At 40.1% G+C, this 22,312-nt stretch overlaps 1 protein-coding gene across 15 annotated transcripts in view; it reads right to left on the reverse strand.

Annotated features, from left to right (window-relative positions):
• Positions 1-10,337: 10,337 nt before the first annotated feature.
• GTDC1 (glycosyltransferase like domain containing 1) overlaps positions 10,338-22,312 on the reverse strand; it is a 264,103-nt gene continuing 252,128 nt past the window's right edge. For 14 of the 15 annotated variants that reach the window (XM_008172326.4, XM_042860887.2, XM_005305090.4 and 11 more), the window contains 3 exons: positions 20,975-21,045; positions 20,194-20,285; positions 10,338-11,614 (listed from right to left, as the gene is read on the reverse strand). In XM_008172326.4, the coding sequence (XP_008170548.1) occupies positions 11,531-11,614; positions 20,194-20,285; positions 20,975-21,045 (247 nt within the window). In that variant the 3' untranslated portion in view covers positions 10,338-11,530. Of the gene's footprint in view, positions 11,615-19,769; positions 19,800-20,193; positions 20,286-20,974; positions 21,046-22,312 lie in introns of all 15 variants that reach the window. The other variant, XM_008172325.4, reaches the window with a different exon arrangement.

Below are 22,312 nucleotides of genomic sequence, written 5' to 3' on the forward strand. Positions count from 1 at the left end.
TAGGGATTCTCCAGCTCTTAAAGGTACGAAGACATCTATAAGGCTTGACGTACTAACTAATTGGGGTTTGGAACAAAAATCTTCTTATCTACTTAACTCAGGGATACTCCCTTTGTTGTTAAGTATACACACTACCTTTTATTTAGAATGTTAGTTACGGACAATTCAATTAACAGGGTTTTAACTTGGAGTTCTAAACCCACTAATATTCACAGGTATTTTTGCAATATAATTGGTAGCATACTTAATTATTAACTAGCATACTTTCCTTGCCTTATGAGTGCATATTTTGTTTCATATTGTACTTCAATTTCAAAAGTAACTAGTGATTTTGGGAGCCCAACTTGAGCCATCCTACAGGGGCCTGGCTTTCAGAGGGTGGGAGTCAAGCACTTGTAGAAAATCAGAGCCTTTCAAGGTGGCTTGAATTTCTGGATAGTAGACAGTCCTTTAATCTAAAAGGCATGAGATCCAATGGTTGGAAGCTGAAGCAAAATAAATTCAGATTAGAAATGAGGAGCAAATTTTTACCAGTGAGGGTAGTTATCCGCTAGAACAACTTATAGAGACCTATTGTGGATTCTCCATCCCTTGAAGTCTTTAAATCAAGAGTGCTTATCTTTATAAAAGACATGATATAGCACAAGCAGAAGCTATGATCTTGATGCAGAAATTACTGGGTGAGATTCTTTGGCCTGTGCAGAAGGTCAAACTAAATTATCATAATGGTTCCTTCTGGCCTTAAAATCATGGAATATCACTCTATGAAAGTTGACACCCAAAAAATGAGGTATCCAAAGTCGTTAATCGCTTTTTAAAATCTTGCCCATGCTGTTTTTCAGAATCTATAAAGCTGACTAAATTAAAATTCAAGAATATTAAAGGCTGGGTGAAAGTGACACAACTAGCATTTTCACTGGTTGTGGTGGAGCGATAATCCATTGATTAATTTGACAGAAAAAGAAAGCCAGTGAGTAAATTCTCCTCCCTTCCTGTTTAAACTACTCCAGAGAATCTTGCAAATGACAGACAGCGATTTTAACTCCACACCATATTCTGAACAAATAAAATAGTGGCATGGTGGACCAAGCTTTTTTTTTTTTTTTTAAGTACACATATGACGATGCATCATAGCTATAAACAGATGGTATTTGGCCTCCTTCCTATTCTCAACATTTGGAATTCCTAAACTATGTGAATTAAACAATAATATTTTATAAACATAGAAGGGATTTTGCTCACCGCTTTGTTAACATGGAAATTATACAATGCTGACATTTATTTAAATTTTAAAAAGTAAACAAGAGTGTGCATTGAAATAAAGCAAACTAAAATCAACAGAGAATAGCATGTTCAGTGTGCACATTACCTACAGTGGCACAGGCCTTTTTAGGGGAGACATAATGGGATGAAACACAAATTGTAGCTTAGACAGTCTGATCCTTTGTACTCTAAAGGCTCATTTAACACCTCTCTGTAAACAAGGGATATTTATACCATAATTGGCTAGTTGACCATCAGTGTGCATTTACTGCCTAACCTGCTATTATGGAGTTAAAAGAAGTTCCTCTTCAATTGCTTTCCTAGGAGCGAAAGTGTGTTTGCAATTTTAGTACCAACTGAATTTAGTCTAACACCTGCACTCAGAACAAGAAACACTTTCATAATAGCAAAATTGTGTGTGTGTGTGTGTGGGGGGGGAATATTACTGACAGGAAAAGAAGAAGAAAGTATCAGATCTTGAAATAATTCTGTTTGCTTAGATTCCTCTTTCATGCCCCTCTTAGCCCCTTTTTATGCTTCTTTCCCACTTGCAATACAAAATCTAGGAGGCACTTAGTTTTCAATCAGTATTCCCAGGTCTGCAAAGAGGTTCTGTGATGAATAAATAATTAATCAGAGATTTTAATCAGTATTATGATTTTGAAAAAGGCTAATTATCATTGTTTACAGACATGTCTTTCCAATGAATTGCCTTGTTTTTGCCTTCAAAGCTCTAAAGGTTAAGCCCTTTGCAAGGATCCCTCCCACTCTCCTTAATTTGATCTTCAACTCTCCCTTTTTATGCAGACACCAACACCTTGTCATAGGAAACCCACACTTTGCTAACGCCCGGGGAAATGTGGATGATACAGTATTGGGCTAAGGAAAAAGGCCAACAGTGCCTGAGTGTAGATACAGTTCTGAAACTTAGGCCTTGGCTACACTTACCGGCAAGTTCGACGGCTGGAAATCGAACTTCTGGGTTCGACTTATCGCGTCTAGTCTGGACGCGATAAGTCGAACCCGGAAGTGCTCGCCGTCGACTGCGGTACTCCAGCTCGCCGAGAGGAGTACCGCGGAGTCGACGGGGGAGCCTGCCTGCCGAGTGTGGACCAAGGTAAGTTTGAACTAATTCGAAATAAGGTACTTCGAACTTCAGCTACGTTATTCACGTAGCTGAAGTTGCGTACCTTAGTTCGAATTAGGGGGGGTAGTGTAGACCAAGCCATAGAGTGTGATCCTGCCCCGATATAAGTCAACAGCAAAACTCCCACGGACTTCAGTGGGGCCAGTATTTCACTCGGAATACGCAGTCACTGCTCTGACCGGTTACTGGCTAGCCTTTCAATACGCCAGCAAACCAGGCTGACAAGCATGGCCACCACATAGGGAAAAGTCAAATGCAAACCACGCCTGGACCTAAACTTCATAACACTGCCTAGCCACTAACCACCGGGGGGAAAGCGATCCCGGGGAGCAGTGATTTTTGCTGCTATTATTGTTGGCTTTGTTGGTCATTTATTTATAAATGGTGTACAAGGATATTAGTAAATGTTTCCCTCTGAGCTAGTAACGACGCACTTGCCAAAGAACAACACATCTTCTGTTGTTAACATTCTTTCTACAGCACGTGGGGTTTTTTAAGGGAACAAAGTTTCCGATCAAAAATCAACGACAAAATCTAGCAAACCAAGCGTTGTTTTCGCTGAGGATCGCACCTCAGCCCCTCCTAAAACCCGACAATGCATAAATCCTCACCTTGGGTCCCCTTCTGGAGCTAGGTAAGAGAAGGAAGTGTTACTACATGTCAGATTTTTCCTTGCCTGTGCCCCCAGTGTTTCTGCAGCAGCCAAAGCTGCAGCCTTTCGTGCGTGCATGGTTAATACGGATTACACCTTCCTTGGGCTCACTTTGCCTGGGTTGGGGATTTGCATCAAAAATGCTGCAGCCAAAAGGTGTGTGTGCGGGGGGGAGGGGGAGATACACACAAACCTCCTAGCAAAGGGATCCGAGAGGTGCAGAGCCAGGAAGGACAAAAAGAGGGAGCTTAAGACCTAATAAAACAGAGCGATAACTAACCAGAGCAGGGATGACTGCACACAGCCGTATGGGAGAGCGGCACTGCTACAGGACTTCAGCTGCTACCCCCTCGCCTCACTGCTGCTCCCCCCCGCCAAACTAGCGGTGTCTTTTCTCTCTTTTCCCTAAACAGTCCCCGCGCCCGTGCCCCTGTTCTGGAGGGTTTATTAGAAGCGATTCCCAGGCCGGGCCAACAGCAGGATCTGTGCTGCCCAGAACGGGGGCGAGTCGTGGACTCGGCGCTGTCAGACCGCGCTGGGAGAGCCAGCCCTGCTCCTGACAGCTGTGCTGGAGAATATGAGCCAGTGTTCCCGGGAAACTAACAAATCCGCTCGCTTGCCGCATCCCTTTCACGGGTCCCTCTTGTTCCTTTTTAGGGGGAGATCCCCCCACCCCCACCCCGGACAGAGGAGAGAAAGTCAGCAGCAGTAACGTATGCAGAGCCCAGACTTAGCCGAGCAAATAACTTTGCTTTTAAATGACACGTTGGTTAGAAATTAAGAATAGCCGCGACTATAGCTCGGGGTGGGTGGAGAATCGCAATGGAAACTTTGGGGAGAAACATAACAAGCCTCATTTATTTCCATCTCTTTCTGCTTCTCCCTGAGATAATCAAAGGGTTAACAGTTGCACGGGTCATAATTTAAATGACCTCCCGCCCCCCCCCAAAAAAAAACCCAGCACCCCCTGCTCCCGTCTCCAGAGGTCCCCGCACCTCCTCCCTCGTGGTGCAAATGTGTTTATTCCAGGGTTGGGAGATGCTGTGGAATATTTGTCATTTGCCACAAAGGGCTAGCCAGAGAGTGTGGGATCCCTAATTACAGATTATAGTAAGGCAAACAGCCCCTGTCCCGCGTTTGCCATGTGCCAGCTGACGGCCCCTGCAAAAGGGAGCACAGAGACTGTTCAGAAAGTCCCTGCTCTCCTTCTTCGTTTTTAATCTGTGTCAATGTAAAGCGCATTCGATGGTGACTGTGGGTAGGTGTGTGCCCGGGGCCGAGCTGCAGCTGCACGCTCCAGCATGTAGGAGGACAGTTTGCTGATGTACCCAGGGGCCTGGGGAACCTCTTGGAAGGAAGAAGAGTGTGTGTGTGTGTGTGTGTGGGGGAGACTATTAATACTCCACTCAAGCATATTTTGCTTCTAAAATAACCCCCATCGTTACTCACCAAGCGTTTTAAGCTTTAAATTAAGTGTTTAAACCGAAGCGATTCATTAGAGCCAGTCCAGCCCCCCCCCCCTTTTTTTTTGATTTTTGCTTTATTGCTGCTTCTATTTTCCTGGCCTAGTATCACAGCGTTAGCGCTCCAGTGTGAACAGCCAAGTGGATGTGAAAGCCAGAGAACATAGCTGCGAGCGACAAAAGGAGAACACGTCGGTGGAGGCTGCTCCCAAGAAGTGCTCTGCAGCCTCAGACGACATGGCTGCTTCCACGCGGCTGCTTTTGTTAGTCATCCCCGCCGCTGACCCCCCGGGCTGGGCTCCGGCCTGAGGCTCCAGAGGCACGCTGTGCTGAAGGTGTGGGGCGGCGCAGCCGGGGCTCGATTTGCTCACAACTCAGCTGCACCCTCCCCCCCTTTGTTCTTCCCGTTCAGTGTCAGGCTCGCACGTCCAAGCAGTATTTTGCTGGGAACCCTGACCCTTGGAAAGACCCCCCCACAGCCCTGCCCTCTTGGGGGGAGTTGTTGCCGTTCCGCTGGAGACTGTGCAGCCTGTTTGTCCCCTGAAACCAAAAGGAGGTGGCCAGTGGATGGACACTAAGGCCCGGCTTGGCGGGGCGGCCCCTCTCCGCTTGGCACCTGCGTTAGGTCTCGTTCGCTGACTACGGAATCCCCGTTGTCCAGCCCTACACATTTTTCTCTCGCTCGACCCACGTTTCTCTTCCTTGTCGGGACTCCCTGAGGCTGAGGGACTCGCCCCCAGCCCAGGAGCGTTTCACAGTCGGGACTCGCCACGCCCGTTTAGTTCGAGGGGCAACTCCGCCCCCAGCGAACCAGCCTTTGCTGCCCTTCGCTTCCTAACATGCACGTTTCCCAGCCAGGGGATATTTTCCTCCCTGCCTCTGCCTTTGCTAGATGTCTTGCAAACACACCATCTTCTGGGGGCCAAGCTCCGGCTCCTGCGAGAACAAACGCAGCTCCGGCATGTGCTGTGCGTGACAGCATCGATCTGTGCGCGGAACCACTCCCGTCTCCCCCACTTGGTTCCCTCCTTCGCGCTGGAACTGCTCGGCATTGCAGCTGGCTCGTGCACTTCCGCGGGGCTGCTCTCGCTTTTTATTATTTTTAGATCATATTGGCCTCGTTTAACCTTGATTTCCTTCTCTACCCCCCCCCCCCCACTTACATCCTTTTGGCCCTGGAAGTCTCTCTGGTTTCTTACAGCCAGCCCAGCTCATCAAGAAGAAAAGGGGCTCTTCCAGAGTTTAATTCTTCTTGTTAAAATTCCACTCCCTCCTCCATATTACAAACGCTTTGTATAACTTTTATGCCTCCTTCAGTTGTGATGTTATTGCTCTGTCTAGTCCTGATTGATCGTTAAGTTATGCTGGCTTTTAAAGTACTGCCTCCATAATGCTGGAGCAAAGACTTTGTATTTGGCATGCTCCTTGCCTTTGGAATGCCTCTCCTGGCAAGATCAAGAATTCTGGTTTGACTGGGATTCTTATGTTAAAATTCAAAGCTCATTTGTTCAGTTAAGGCTTCTACTTAGAAGCAGCTTTCGCTTCTTCTCCCTGTTAAGTGCTCTATGATGCTGCTTACATGAAGGGTGTGTTGTAAGTGCAAGATGTAATATGGTTATATAGTACTGGATTACCAGTTTTCAACAACAGCTGTGCATATTCACTAGGAGTGTAAGGAAATATCAGAGGATAATATAGCATTGCTATTTATTACCCTATAATTAACGTTCTGACAGTGCTTCTATTATAAAACCTTATTTGCAAAGCTTCATACGTCTGTGGCAAAATTTCACGTCAAGATGAAGCCTAGTTTAACACGGTGAAGCATTTTTAAAGTATTTTAGTAAAAATGAGTTTAGCCCCATTACCGGGTAGTATTCCCCTTGAATGTTTCCAATTTAAGGTGCTCCTTGATGTCTGCACTCATCCATCTGAGCAAAGGAAGTTTGTTGCCTTTAAAAATATAAATGAGGGATAGAATCTGTCCTGTTACTCTGGAGCATACCCCTTGGAGATTTATACAGGTGTAATGGAGAAGCAGAATTTGCTTAATGCTGTTCTTTTATATGCACAGCCTACTGGTGTCAGTATAGAAAAATTCAGCATCCTGATTTACCTCAGGTTTGTGCAAGGTCAGAGGACACAGGGCATAAAACATGGATGGCAGCATGTCTATACCAGGACTCCCAATGCTACCAACATGAGACTGAACGGGTGCGAGCAAGGGCCAGAACATTTTGCAAAAATTTCCATTGTGTAGACAGAGCTGTTCTCTCCTTCTACAGGAGAAGGAAAAATAATTTCCTTATGGACAAACCTGCATTCCCAGAACGCTCAAAATAGGCAGTAACTTAAACGGACATGAAAGGAGTGTAGGCTCAGAGCCCTAGTGTATTACAGGTGAAGATGGCAGAGAGCTATCTGTGGTGAGCCACTGGTGTAAGACATTATAGAAAAGCATTTAATCAAAGATCAAAAGGGCAATTACTAGACCTGCAGTGAAACTAACAATTTATATCAAAGAACTCGCAGTTCCTATTTCAATGTAGATGAAACAATAATAGATACAAGATAAACAAAGGCAAGGGCTGATCCTGCAGCTCTTACTTGCATGAGTAGCTCAGTAAATATAGGCTACTCATATGAGTATGGACTACAGCACTGAAAACCAAATTTTGTATCTAGAACATTTTTAAAGTAAAAGCTTTAGAAGAATTTGTGCAGAATGGCTGACTCTTCCTTGGTCCTGAGAAACTACTAAAAACGCCAGCAAACACACACTTTGTGATTGTTTCACACTATAGCAGCACCCAGGCTGCAGGCCTCTTGTGGTGGAAATCCTCTTCTTTGGGGATTGAGGGGAAGAGTACTGGCTCAAGCCTCTCACAAACCTTATACCACCCGCTGAGCCGGGAAGCCTGACACAGGTCAGAATAACCCAGAACACCGGCAGTGCTAACCAGGAAGGGGGTTGGCCTAGTCCATTTAGGAGATATGCTGATTATACAAAACACTTCTCAGGCATCCTCCATCAGTGGGCCTCCTATGAACCTAGCCATGAATTAAAGTAATCATGGAGGAAAGCCTCTCCCCCGACAGCTCTTCTTGGCGTCTAGGGAGTGAATCCCTTATTTACAAAAGTTTTCTCTGCAGACATAAGTGGGTGCAAATCGAACCCTTATAGGGGGGTAGATAAGTCTTTCCTCTTAGGAGGGGAATCAGGATATTAGTCCATAACAGGTTCTCTTTGACTTTAAAAATACTAAATCCTATTAGTATGAAGAATAAATGAGCATGTGCAGATCCACAAACACTCTCTAATTATCTGCTGACATATAAACTTTCTGGGTACATTCTGTCCACAAACTAAGCATTTCAAGTTGTGCATTGACATGCACTTAGGAAGGAAAAATCCAATGAACAGCTACAAATGAGCAATAACTGGCTAGGTGGTAGTACAGCTGAAAAGGATCTGGGGGTTATAATGGATCAAAAATTTTATCTGATTCTACAGTGTGCTGCAGTTGCAAAAAAGGCTAATATCATTCTGGATTTATTAACAGGAGTGTTGTATGTAAGACATGGGAGGTAATTGTCTTTCTCTACTTGGAACTGGTGAGGCCTCAGCTTGAGTACTGTGTCCAATTCTGGGCGCCATGCTTGAGGAAAGGTGAACAAATTGGAGAGAGTTCAGAAGAAAGCAACAAAAATGATAAAAGGTTTAGAAAATCTAACCTATGAGGTTAAAAAAACTGGGCATGCTTAGTCTTGAGAAAAGAAGACTGTGGGGGAACCTGACAACATCTTCAAACATGTTAAGGGTTATTATAAAGAGGGCAGAAATCAATTAGTCTCTGTTTTGACTGAAGGTAGGACAAGAAGTAATGGGCTTAATCTGCAGCAAGGGAGGTTTAGGTTAGATATTAGGAAAAGCTTTCTAACTATAAGGGTAGTTAAGCTCTGGAACAGGCTTCCAAGGGAGGTTGTGGAATCCTCATCATTGGAGGTTTTTAAGAACAAGATGGACAAACACCTGTCAGAGTGGTTTAGGCTTACTTGATCCTGACTCAACGCAGGGGGCTGAACTTGATGACCTCCTGAGGTCCCTTCCTGTCCAACATTTCTAAGAAATTATGTGCCTCAAAGAGTAATAGGGACTTCCACTTTCTTTCAAAAGAAGAACCTTACCGGTTTTAGGGAAATTGTCACATCATCTAAAATTTTGACTAGACTTGGAAAAAGGTTGAGTTCAGGTTAGGCTCATCTAGTTAATAATAATATATGGAGATATACCTATCTCATAGAACTGAAAGGGACCTTGAAAGGTCATCGAGTCCAGCCCCCTGCCTTAACTAGCAGAACCAAGTACTGATTTTGCCCCAGATCCCTAAGTGACTCCCCTCAAGGATTGAACTCACAACCTTGGGTTTAGCAGGCCAATGCCCAAACCACTGAGCTATCCCTCCCACCCAAGTCTGACCTAAACTTGACCACTTTCCTAATCTAGAAAAGGTCTACATGAAAGTGCCTCCATGTGTTCCATTACTACAGCAATGGGGGTACATAAATATCTGAATAGTTAGAAAGATAATCTTCTATCCCTCCCTGAGGTTTCAATGACTCTTCATCAGTAGCGGAGAATCAATTAACTTCTCAAAGACACATTTATAAAAAAAATCAACTGTAATTCACATACAAAAGATTACATTAAACTAACAGCGATGAAACAAAAAAAAATAATAAAAAAACCCCAGAGTTAAGGTCTGCTTCTCTCTTTGGACTTGATCCAAAGCTCACTGAAATCAATAGGAGTCTTTCCATTGCCTTTAATGGGCTTTTGGATAAGGTTCAATGTTCTTAACTCACAATTATGCCTTGGGATAGCAGGGGTGTCAGAACAATGTGTGAGGGGATTGTTGCCTATGGGCTCAAGCAGGAAATCAGGACTCCTAGGTCCCTTTGATGGTTCTGACATTGATATTTTAAGCAATTTAACCATGCCATGCCTCAATTTCCCCATCTAAAATACTTATTTGCCTCCACATGGATGTTGTGACATTTAATATTTGCAGAGATACTCAGATGAGAAGTACTATACAAGTGCAAAGTAGTAGTATTGCTTATGTGCAGCAACATCTGGACTGACTGTCAGGATGAAATGACAGCTTTAACTGTTGCATTACATTTCTAGTGGTCAGTTTAAAGCTGAAGTTTGCAGTAATTTTAGTGTATGTACCAATAGGGAGAAGCAAATATACATGCACAGATGATTATTGTCCTATTACATTTTTTCAGTACCAGTAAAACACCACAATGTTTACAAGTGACCCATCAGAATGTCATGTAATAATTTCCCTGATCGACAAAAAGCAATCATGGAATACTGGTATGCGTATAGTATCTTTCACACTGTATAATCTGAGACCACTACACTGCTTGATGGTATAACAAAATAGATTAACTATCACTTCCGAGTTGTAAGTTCAGAGTTCACAAGTATGGATAATAGAGAATGTTTAAGAAAGAAACATATTACTCAGTACATTCCTCTCTGAATGGCAGGAACTGGGGTGTACTGTGGAATTGGGGGAAACACTGGCAGACCTAAAGAAGAAACCTCAATTAGTATTCAGGTGACAGAGGCTTTTTTGGAGGTGGGGGAAGAAAAGCTATCTTGCCCCAAACTAGGGAAGTTGAAAGCTTATTTGTCAATTAAGAGATGGCAGTGTTAGCAGAGTTTAAACCATAATGACTTACCGAGAGAATTCCTGTTTACCTCTTGCTTCTTCCCAGAACACAGTTGAAAATCTTAGAGTTGTTATAATATTTTATTATCATTTGCAAAACAGATTCTAAATTCATCAGATAAAGACACAATTGTATTCATTGACTCTGTCACAAGGATATGCACAGTGATAAGCATACAGATGGATGTACACACTTATACATGAATGAGATATGCTAATTAAAAATTGCAGTGGGCACTTTATTAAAAATTTATTGTACAATCTAAATCTTCAAAACATTTTACATCAACAAATATAGCAGCCTAATGCTTAGAATCATAAGTGATTTATCTTTAAAAGATTATATTTGTAACTGAATGCAAAAATTTTTGATGAACTGCAGTTACATAAAAACTACTGGTTTTTATTGGAAGTATTTTGACTGTTATCTGTTTGTTCTCCATCCTTGAGAGAAATAAAACAAGTGTTTCAGCTTTCATTTTATCGGATAGATGGCACCATGTAGCATATTTCCCATGCTAGTTTGAATTACAGCTGTTTATCTTGCAGCTTTCTTTAAGATTAATTAAATGCAAATGTAACTGTGAATCATGGGAATACCTGCCAGACCCCTTATTAATACCTTCACTTAAAAACCCTGTGCCAGAGAGTTATTAATTTGCAAAAAGAAAAGTGCTTTGCCTACAAACAATTCGTAGATGGCTGCCCAATTAGTCCAGTAGCACTCTGATCCTCCTTTCAGGCCCTGTGGCCCTTTGAGGACACAATAAGGCTCCAATGATAACCTGGCAACCTAGGTAGAAACCCAGCCAAGTGTGAGCGTTTGAAGCTGCAGTTTGGCTGCCATCATGTCGGCAAAAAGAAAGAATTCAGGCACCATGTCATCCAGTACAAAGGATAAAAACAGATTCAACCGGAAATTCAATGTGGCACCACATATGGGATACATGAGTGCGGTTATACAACAGGCCACATATTTTTTTTGAACAGTCTCCTGCATGTGATGCCGAGGACATGTGTAACCATCATAACGTCTCTAGGAATCTGTATTTAATTTGAGTTGGGGTGGTGGCAGGGATTGGAGATCTGAAGCCGCCACAGGTTTGTGGCAGATGGCTCTGTGTCAGCTATGACAAGCAGCCAGGCTCAGCTTCCTCTGCAGATTTTCTTTTCTCTCTGATCAGGTAAATATGGGCACACTCTGGAAAGTTCTACAGATTCTGCCTTAGGCTGCAAGTTTGTGACTTAGCCCCATCTGTCACAAATCTTCCCTAGGTTCTGTTGTGAGCAGAGACCTGAATTTACCACGTAGTGCTGCCCAAGAAAACTGATCCATCTCACCCTATGAGAAAAAGAAAAGGATTCAAATGAAGGAACACGAGCTGCTAAAACACAAAAGAGCTGTCCTTAGTGTGAACAAAACAACATAAATGCTTGATTAATATAGAACTATTTCATTTCTTCAGAGGTAGACTCTGAAGTAGCGCAGATAGTATAAGTACTACTGTAAACCAGGGTCAGAAAATCCTGCCCTCTGATTGGATCAAAGTATTAGACTCCCAATCTTAGGATGGAACAATTTTGTAAACAAGTGCTGTTTGCTGCAACACCTCGCCTGATATCAGCACGTTGCTGCACCTATGAGGCTTCATGTCTGACCGAGAACTTTTTAAATCGGAACAAAACCAGAAGATGCTTAAGTGATGATTTCATTTCCTCCCCCCAGAAACAAACTTCATTTTTAAAGGGACAGTCACAGGTGAAGCATCACTCTACCAAAAGTAGGAACTGTGCAGTTTGTTTTAAGAATGGTGCAATCATGAGTTTTAGCACAACTTGATTTACAAATATGCTTATTTTTAACGTTCACTTTCTATTAAATAATGTAAACAACAGGGGCTGGAAAGTCCGGAAGACTAAGAAAGGGATATGATGCCTGCTGTTCACCTAAGCCACTGGTTCAAATCTGATCCAGGTCAGTAGTGACTCAGTTACTGATTTTTTTTTTTTAATGATCTACAGGAAATTATTTGGCAGTCTCAGTTTATTTGCTATTAGACAAGTATTCATGCCAACAAACAACTGTAAGTGTGGTTGGCAGTCTCAGCAGAGGTGTTGCCAAGGACTGAATGGGCCGGAAGACCAGACTCTCTCTCCCACCTTTAGACAGGGCAGACCATGGCAGGGGCATTATATGGAAGTTTATTGTGTGTTGTGTTACTATCAGTTCTGTGGATGGAAGACTTCAGTCTCCAGTATTTTTAATCTATCATTTTTCACATGCCCTAAACTCAATTTAAATATTTTTTGAAGTAAAATTGGCAGGACTGAGTAGCAGTAATGTGGATACTAGTCCTGATTTGACCAGATTAGTCCTGATTTTTTGGCCTTTATTTCATAACAACCTGCCATAGGATACAAATACATTATAATGTCCTTCTCCATTGTGTGTACATCAGTGGAAGTGTGTTTGGGTTTTATGGTGTTCTGATAAGCCATTACCATTACACAACTGAATATTTGTGTGGTTTTTGTTTGTTTGTATAAAACTGCAAAGGCTCTCACTGGTTGTTATTCAAAGGAGTGGAATATGAGTCAACCAAAAGTTCCTAAACCACCAATGGCTGAGTTGGGGGGGAGGCAGGAAGAATCGGTACACTTCCAAGCTCCACCCACAAAACAAGCTCCTCCCACTGGAGGCATGAAAACAAGATTTCACTAGCAGAAGAGTAATTTTCCATAACACAATGGACTCCCTTCTTTCTTGTATGATTTTATCAACAATGAAATAATTAACATTGCCACTTAAACTATCATCATTAGACTTCAGAGTTAACATTTCATTCAAATTAAGAGTGCCATTTCACCCTATTCTCAGAGCAATTACTTCAGGATATCTGCAGAATCAGGTAGACAGCGCAGCATCAGTTTTTTGCTCCATTAACATTTTTAAGATTATCATTGAAACCATAAGAACTAAAGTTGATTTAATAGGAAAGCTGACATTGGGAGCACAATATGCCAACATTCAAGAAAACAGCAGTTCACTAAACCACTTTGAACTGGCTCAGTTCAAACCCTGTAAACCACCTTGTCCTCTTTTTTAAAGTAACAATTAGGTTGAGACGAATCTAAGAGGACAAACTTGACCAATGCAGTAATTACCTTTGGAACTCAACATTCAAATACACCAAATGCTTTTGGAAACAAGCGTTCAAATACTGGGTCTGTGACTTGGCTGTTTTTTGAGGCATGAGGCTAACTGCCTTAAGCCATCTGAGAAGTACACCAGACATCTTCCATTGTTCAAACCAGCATGGCTTGTAATTCTTTGCTCATTAATTTAAACATTTCCTTCTTTTCTCCACGTTTTAACAATCAATTTTAAGGTGCAGGGTGATGCATCGTCTGTTCCCTGCTATTGTTATAATATAAAATACTTTTAAATCAGAATAACAATATCACAGATAATAAATAAAACCACCTGGAATTAAAAAGTAGCCTGTCTATCCGACACAATCCAAATGACATGACTTTGTGTGAATCACCTTTCCTTGCTTGTTTGTATATTTCTAACAAGGAAGGCAATGGAACATCTAAGTAACTGAGAAACTAAAGACAAATCTTATCTCACCAATCTATTAGAATTCTTTGAATGTGACATTAAAGTAATGGAAAGGGAGAACCAAGTAGATATAAAATTTACTTAGTCCTGGTCTACACTGGGGAGGTATCGGGGGGAAAGATCTAAGTTACGCAACTTCAGCTACATGAATAATGTAGCTGAAGTTGACGTACTTAGATCTACTTACCGCGGCGTCTTCACTGCGGTAAGTCGACTGCTGATGCTTCCCCGTCGACTCTGCCTGCGCCTCTGGCTCCAGTGGTTTACCAGAGTCGATGGGAGAGCACTCAGCGGTCGATTTATCGCTTCTTCACTAGATGCGATAAATCGACCCCTGCTGGATCGATCGCTCTGGAGGTAAGTGTAGACATGCCCCTAGACTTTGACAAAGCTGCTCACAAAAAGTTACTGAAGAAACTAAGTAATCATGGGGTCAGAGGCAAAGTGTGGTCATGAATCAAAAAATAGCTATGAGACAGGAGACAAAAGATCAATTTTTGTCAAAGCAAAAGATAGCACCAGGTTTTCTCAAAGTTCCATATTACGTCTGATGTTATTTAACACTTATTATTTCTTTATTAATCTTGTGAAGGTGGTGAGTAGTGAGGTAGCAAAATTTGCAGATGACACAAAATTAATTAGAAGACTATGAGGAACTACAGAGGGATTTAACCAGGCTAGGTGAATGGACAACATGATGGTAGAAGTTCATTATTGATAAATGCAAAATAGTGCACATGAGATAGAATTATTTGAACTACACATACACCTCACAGGGTTCTAAATTAACTTTATCAGCTCAGGAAAAAGGATGTGGTGAACATTGCGGACTGCTCATTAAAGACCTCTGAATGTTCAGCTATGGTCAAAAAAACTAACAAGATATTTGGATGCATGAAGAATGGTATGGAAAATAATACAGAACATGTTGTAATGCCATCGTATTAACTGATTACATGGTTTCATCTGGAATACTGTGTGTAGTACTGGTCATCCCATTTCAAAAAGGATTGAAAAGATTGTCATTATTTACCTTAGAAAGGAGACAAATAAGAATGGACATGATAATATATATATATAATGAATGTCATAGAGAAGTGAGATTGGAGGCGTTTATTTTCCCTGTCTCACAACACAAAAACAAGGGGACATTCACTAAAATTGAAAGGTGGGAAACTTCAAAACTAATAAAAGGAAATACTTTTTCACTCAACGTATCCTTATACTGTGGAACTCATCGCCATAAGATGTAGCAAGATTCTAAGAGTGATTGGATGTTTATTCAGATAACAGTAATATCCAGAATTATAATAGTAAATTAGAGTTTTGGTAAGGGACATAAAACCTCATGTTCCAGGGTTTAAGCAAATCTCTAACTATTAGAGATTAGTATGACACCTTGGGTGGGAATGTCACATGTAGATCATTCCACATCTGCCTATGGTGGGGTTCTTAGACTTTCTCAGGCATCCAGTGCTGGATGGTTTGAAGACAGGATACTGGACTAGATGGGCCATAGATCTGATCCAATATTGCAGTTCCTATGTTCATAACAGGACAGTTTCTTCTTCGCCTTTATGTGGGTGAGCAACTTATTTTTTCGTGGGGGAGGGGAGGAGTGATTAAGGAGTAAAGCTTTCCCATGCTCTTGGATGACCTGTATAAGAGCTGCATAGAACTGCAAGTCTCTGCTCTCCAGTGCTACTCTTCTGGGGGTGAATGACACCCCAAAAAGAGCAAGAACAGCCCACACCATGCTCATAGCAATGAAATTAGCCAGCTGTGCACTGGAGAGGGCAGGTAGATGTTGCACTCTGTGCAGGTGTGTGACTGGTTTTTGTGCACCTCCTGGCACTCCCTCTAAGCCCGCTCAGACTGCAACACCAACCTATGCCTAATTAGGAGAGCTGGTTGGGAAATGGTTTTTGAGATTTCAACAATTTTTTCTGACTTATATTAGGACAAAGAAGAAAACCTCAGAAATTTTCATGGAACTGAAATTGTGAAATATTTCATTCTAGAAACAATATATGCTCATAAGGAACCCTGGCTGTCTACCTGGCAGGCTGCAGAACAGGTAGGGACCCTGGAAGCCCTGGCAGCTGCTGAAACTGATATGCCCATTACAGTGTTAAAACTGAACAGACTCTTGGTGTCAAGTGAACAAGAGACTGACCAGTGTCGCCACTGGGCAGCAGTAAAACTGACAAGAATCATGTCAGGCCAGTTTCTAGTCGGCAGCTTCCAGGGCTTGCAGAGACTCCAGCTTCATATCAGCCAGGCTAGTGGGCTGCCAGAGCCGATGGGCCTGGAAGCCAGGAAGCCCTGTGTTCTTGGTAGCCTGCATGGGAGGTTGAAAGGGAACTGGGAGCCTGGAGACCCTGACAGTGCAAGCTTTGAGCTTCTGTGGTCCATCAGAAATTTGTCAAAATCAAACCATTTCCAAAAACCAGTTCATTTTCGATTAATTGGCAAATCCTGACTAAAAATGATTAATCAGATTTTTTTCTGATTAGTTCTACTAAATAGCATGATTTGAGCAGCAGTGTGGTGCTTTAAAAGGACCAGGTATTGGGGTCCCTACCAATACTGGGCAGATGGACCAGTACTACTTGGTTGTATGCTGCCTCATTTACTTAGTGTTTTGCATGACCTGTAAATTACTCAGGGCAGGGGAAGGAGGCATGACTGGAATCTTACTTACTTAAACTGGTTTCACACCAGTGTAATGCCACTGACTTCAGTGGAGGTACTCCTGATTTAAACTGGTGTAAATGAGATAAAAATCAGGTAATGTGTCTTTTCATATGTATGTAATGTACTCTTGTGGTGTTACAGAAATAATAATAGTAATATCAGAAAATGGGCCAAATTCTGCTCTCAGTTAAACTGATATATGAATGAATTTGCCTGTATGAGCTGAAGCTGATAGAAAGCCTAGCTGGGCTCATTAAGCTGGCATTGGGAGCTGATGCACCATTGTTATTTGTTTAGTTCTGACTGTGAGTGTACTGGCTTAGAATACACAAAAACAAAGACCAACTTTTAGCTAAATAAAACTAGAGCAGAGCAAATAATTGATCCATTATTTTTTGACACAACTATCCCCTCTTCATCTGTTAATCAATTGTGGGATGGAGCATTCAAGTTAAAATGAGCTTTCAGTGCCATTAAAGTATAAAGGGTAAACAGTGTGTACCATGAAAAGTCCTTATTAGGTACTTACGGTACTTATGTATGTTTTAAAAATACTATAAATATGTATTTATGTAATATACAGTTCACTGTTACAGTCTATTGTGTTAGCTTGTTCACTTTCATGGTATTGGAGGGGAGACTGCTTGTTTGAACTTCCATTAACACAAATAGTGACACTCCAGGCCTTGTGTTCTGGTAGATATCAGCTTTACTTGGGCATTCAGAGGTACTTGGCTTCACTTTATACTTCACAGTGCACCCAAGACTTAGTCACAACACAGCCTTTGGTGTCCTACATTTTTTAAGTTGATTGCCTTTTTTGTAACAAGTATCATTCTATGTTCCTTTGCCTCTAACTTTATAAGTTGGCACAACCACTGCATATAATCGACAGAATAATGCAGTAATGTATTTGACTTCTTTCGATACTCTTAATAAATACAATGGCAACAAAAATAAGCAGAAAATGTAAGCAAAGGCTTATTTCTATTTCAAGACTTATGAGAAAATGTCTAAAATGTAAAGGAAAAATATTCTTTTTGCCTTTATAGAGTTTTTATGTCTCTTTGTAGGAACAGACAGTTGTATTTTGAACTTCTAGTAATGGAGCATGCCAGAAAAGGTTATGAAAGAAGAAAAAAGGAGCAAGTTGCCATATCAGATCTCTTTTCTCTCTTTCCCTGTATCTCTACTGTACATACTGTATATGGACTCCTAAATGTAAAGCAACTAATATCTGTGAATAAGCTTGTGTATGTCCCAGATGAGTTCACCGCTGAGGTATTGTTTACTGCTAGTTTCAACTGTCTGAAGAAGTATTTCATTTACAACACATTTCTAAGTGGATATTCTTTCAGAACCTTTTAATGGTAGTTTATTTGCAAAATAAACAATTCTTGTATATTTGGGGCTATGTGTATTCACATTCTCAGAGCCTGCTCCAAAGCCCATTAAAGTCAAAGGGAATCTTTGTACTGACTGTCACGGGCTTTGGATCAAGCTCTGGTTTTGTAATTCTAAAATGATTTTTTCCCAGTCCTTCCAATGCTACTTGTTTCAAAAACTACTACAAATGCTTAAAACTTGCAAATACTCAGTTGCAGGGTTAATAATGTGCAACTTGAAGTGATGTGATAAACTGCTCCATTTCTGTGGTGGCACTTTACTTGTAACTCATTCACCAAGGAGTGGTTTTTTTTTTTTTCAAAAGGAGGCACTGGACGCAAATGAAGCATTTTGCTTATGGGGCTGTGCACACATTCCTCTCTGCACCATACTTTGATATCATACCCTTTTAGTATCAATGTTTATTCTGCCACTATTTCCATTTTCAGCATCCTAGCATTCCCTTTATGCAGGAGCTAGGGATCCATATGCATAAGGTAGATCCATGTGAAAGAAAACTGCTAACTGAACGCAAAAAATTGGGAAATGTCAAGGTAAACATTTAAGAACTGTTTTCTCTTTGAAGTCTCCATGTATAGTACTGACTCAAGAAGTAATGCTGAATACTGGAAGTGTTCAGTCAGCATTTTAAACTATTATGAGCTACCTTCTGAACCATTGCCAAGTTAATAGACAATGAAAGATAATGAGCTTGAAATTGGGTGTTAAATTGCATTTTTGGTTCTCTCCTTTTTTACTTGAAGTTTAACTGTTTCCTGCAGAAACAACATCTTCTTTTGATGTATCATTATGTAAATGACTATTTTTAGGTCACAAAATAAGTCAAACGTACATTCAGGACTAAATTATACCTCCTTCTGCATGGGTGTGCTAAAGGACGGGAGGGAGCAGGTGATGCATGCATTGAGAGGCCAGGCATTTTCTGGTTCACAGTGCAAGGAGCATGGGGATAGGGGGATGAGTGCTGCTGGTAGGATTAGTGGCCCAGGTTAGGAGAGGTCTACTTGGCAGGTCCACTACCCGCATGCTGGGGTGGCTACAGAGAAAAAAAGAGCACTTGCTAACCCTGTTGAACAGGTATCACAAGGGGCACCTCTATCCAGGATCCTCCAGACCTCTAAAGATGTTGGGGAAACTTTTTAAAGTGCTTATGTGATTTAAGAGTCTAAGTCCCATTGACTTTCAACAGGTCTCAGGCTCCTAAGTGACCTAGATGTTTTTTAAAATGCTACTTGTTATGCCTTTATCACGCTCAGGAAATGTGCCTTGCACCGGTCCCCAGGGCACCTGAGGCTTGTAAGAGCCCTAATTTAGCACTCAGTGTTGTAAATGTTCACATTAGCACATGTAAAAATAATAGCTATGTTATCAAAACATCACCATGTGATAATAGGTTATTAGTGAAATAATGTAAAAATCAGTACATGTTCTACAAACACATAACTAAAGAAAAGTTTAATTACTACCTTGGTGTACAAATGCATCTTAAAAATCTGAAAGCAAGTTTAGCATAGACTAATGGATCAGAATTTTATTGGACATTCCAACAATTTAAACTTTTATTTCTTTAAAGAAATCATTGCAAAAAATAATGGTGGGATAAATATTAGTAAATGATGCTTTCAGTAAACTTTCTTCTAAATTCTTCATATAAGAAATTAAAAGCACATTAAGAGTTAACTTTTACTTCGTTTAAACTTTTAATACAAAAAGTTAAATATTCACAATAATTGCCAAAATAGTTCCAAAAGGGGCAAAAAGAACTTACCTGATGTCATTCACCTCGACTTCTTGAGGACTGCAGATTAAATTATGATAGGAAGGTAGGTTTATCCTCATTAGTATAATTGTAGGATCTTTCTTTTACTTTCCTTTTAAACTAATGAGTTACATTAATCCAGGTTCATTTTTATAAGCCTCTTGGGTCCAAATGTAAAGGACAGTCATTTTAGAAAACAATAAATTTAAAAAAAAGCATGTAGCATGCATTAAGTGTATGTATTTCATAAGACCTAGGTTAATACAACTGGCATCTAGTTTAATTAATCCTTGTTAGTGTAATAACTAATATCCCTCCCTAGCATGTTTCCTTTAAACATTAGTATGTTAATTAAATGTTGTTGTTTTTTTAAGTTTTTTTCTTTGTACTTCAATATGGCATTATATCTTGTAAAACTATTCTGAACAACTACCTTATAGAGATGTTTCCTTACAATATCTGGTCTCTTGCAGAAATTTTGAAGCCTTTTAAAAAGCTGTTCAGGTGTAGAATACAGATATTCAGCTGCAGGAAAAACAGATACATTTTTAATGAAACAAAAACCTCAAAGCACACACTCGATATTAGTCACTTTACTAATTAAAAATGCATATTGCTCTGTGCCGCCTCGTGTTTTACATTATTTAAGCATGATTTTATAAGGTTACCTCAGCTCACAAGGATGTTTAATGCTAAATAAGACTGTGTAGTTGTGCTGTTTAGACATCTCCTTTGGGTGATTAAAATACATTATTCTAATGTAACACAATGCATATGTGATACATTTAGTGATGAGATTTTTCAAAGAACTGGTACTATATTAGTGTGTATCCTGTACCACAGTTGCATATTATTAAGTATTAAATGTTTAAATAATTTGGTGTGATTTTCAGGCCTCTATTTTTCTCTCTGTATATCATTAACAAAATCTGCAAGCCATTGCAGCAGCACTGACCTTTTTATAAAAATGTATCATTATGGGTTGTGTATGCTAACAATGAAGAATGCTATTTCAAAACTTGCTTTTGTGTTATCTTGAAAGAACAGATGGTAAATATAAACTTAGTCTAATGTATTAAAACACATAACATTTTCCTTAACACTAACATGTTGGCTTGCCAAATAAACAATTGCTTTTGCTTAAGTTTATTCTCAAACTTTACATGAATCATGTACTACATTTCAACAAAAAGGATGTGCATTAAAGTAACTACCTGGAAATATTTCTGGATACACCAAAGCGTTAGGACATAGTGGATAACAGCCACAATATACAGCTTCTATCCTAAAGATTAAAAATAATAAACAAATACATTAAAAATACATCAGTGAGCCAAAAAACATCTTTTGGTCCAACAGCATTGAAGTTGACTGCATAAAGCAGAAGTAAATCATTTTCCCTGTTCAGCAGTATAATCCTTCTAACTGCCAAAGTTGCTCTTTTTAAAGATAATTTTATTGATCATATGAATTACATAGAACAGAACAGCGAGCATATGTTTTGTTCGCTGAATAAATCAAAGCGCGGCTCTGCATTTTTTTGTTTTTTAAATACTGTTTAACACATTTTATAATCAGCAGACAGACACATGTAACAACATGGTGAAGTATGGACAGCTTTTCTTAATAATGCTGCAGAAAAACAAGGATATTCATGCAATAACAATTACCTGGCATAAAGTGTTTTGTTCTTAAACTATAGGAATTCAAACGTTACACTTAAACATTGTCTAAGAAAAGTGCCAAGATGTTGGGACATCTTCGTTTTATACACATGCTTCAGATCATGTGATTCAGGACACAAAATTTGTATTTTTTAAATAAATACTGTCAAGAACCTTTTGCCAAAACATTTAGTGGTTTATACTGTTGTTTTCTTGAGGAATAATTTACATAACCTTCCATAATATCAAACCTAAATATTTTATAATTGCAAAAGAATGTCAGAAAGTTATCAAATAGCAAATCTAAAGAGAAATTATCATGTTTATATTTGCATTTTGATAACTGAACAGGTTAAAGTGCTGAGTATTTAACTTATTCCTTCTCACAATGACCACTGATCTGACATATAATAAACTTTGAAGATACAACTGTAATTTCTGTTGGCCAGAAATTACACAGTGAAATTCAAAGCACTTTTAAAAATATGTTTATTTTATGAATGTCTTTGAATATATCCAACATGCTGACCAAAGAAGGACTTTATTTTTAACTTCAGCTTATTTCCTCGTCTTGTCAACGATCACTTTTTCAAATTTATAATGACAAAACAAATGCATTTTAATGTATTTCTGCGCATTTTGTTTTTATTTTATTACATTCGCCTAACCTGGCTCAGAAATAATTGTTTCCTTTTGTCCTGCTAAGTTTTGGGGGGAAAAGAAAGAGTTTTGTTTTAAATCTGTCCTTAGCCTTAGAAGGACCAAGATACACATTTCCTCTCAAATACTTAGCAAGGTATTAATAGCTAATTTTGTCATAATAAACTTTAAACAATTGTAATTTCATGCTTTTTTTAAACAACATGCATTTCAAATTGCATTTTAAAC

The sequence above is a fragment of the Chrysemys picta genome, chromosome 11, assembly GCF_011386835.1.
Source record: "Chrysemys picta bellii isolate R12L10 chromosome 11, ASM1138683v2, whole genome shotgun sequence".
Lineage (NCBI taxonomy): Eukaryota > Metazoa > Chordata > Testudines > Emydidae > Chrysemys > Chrysemys picta.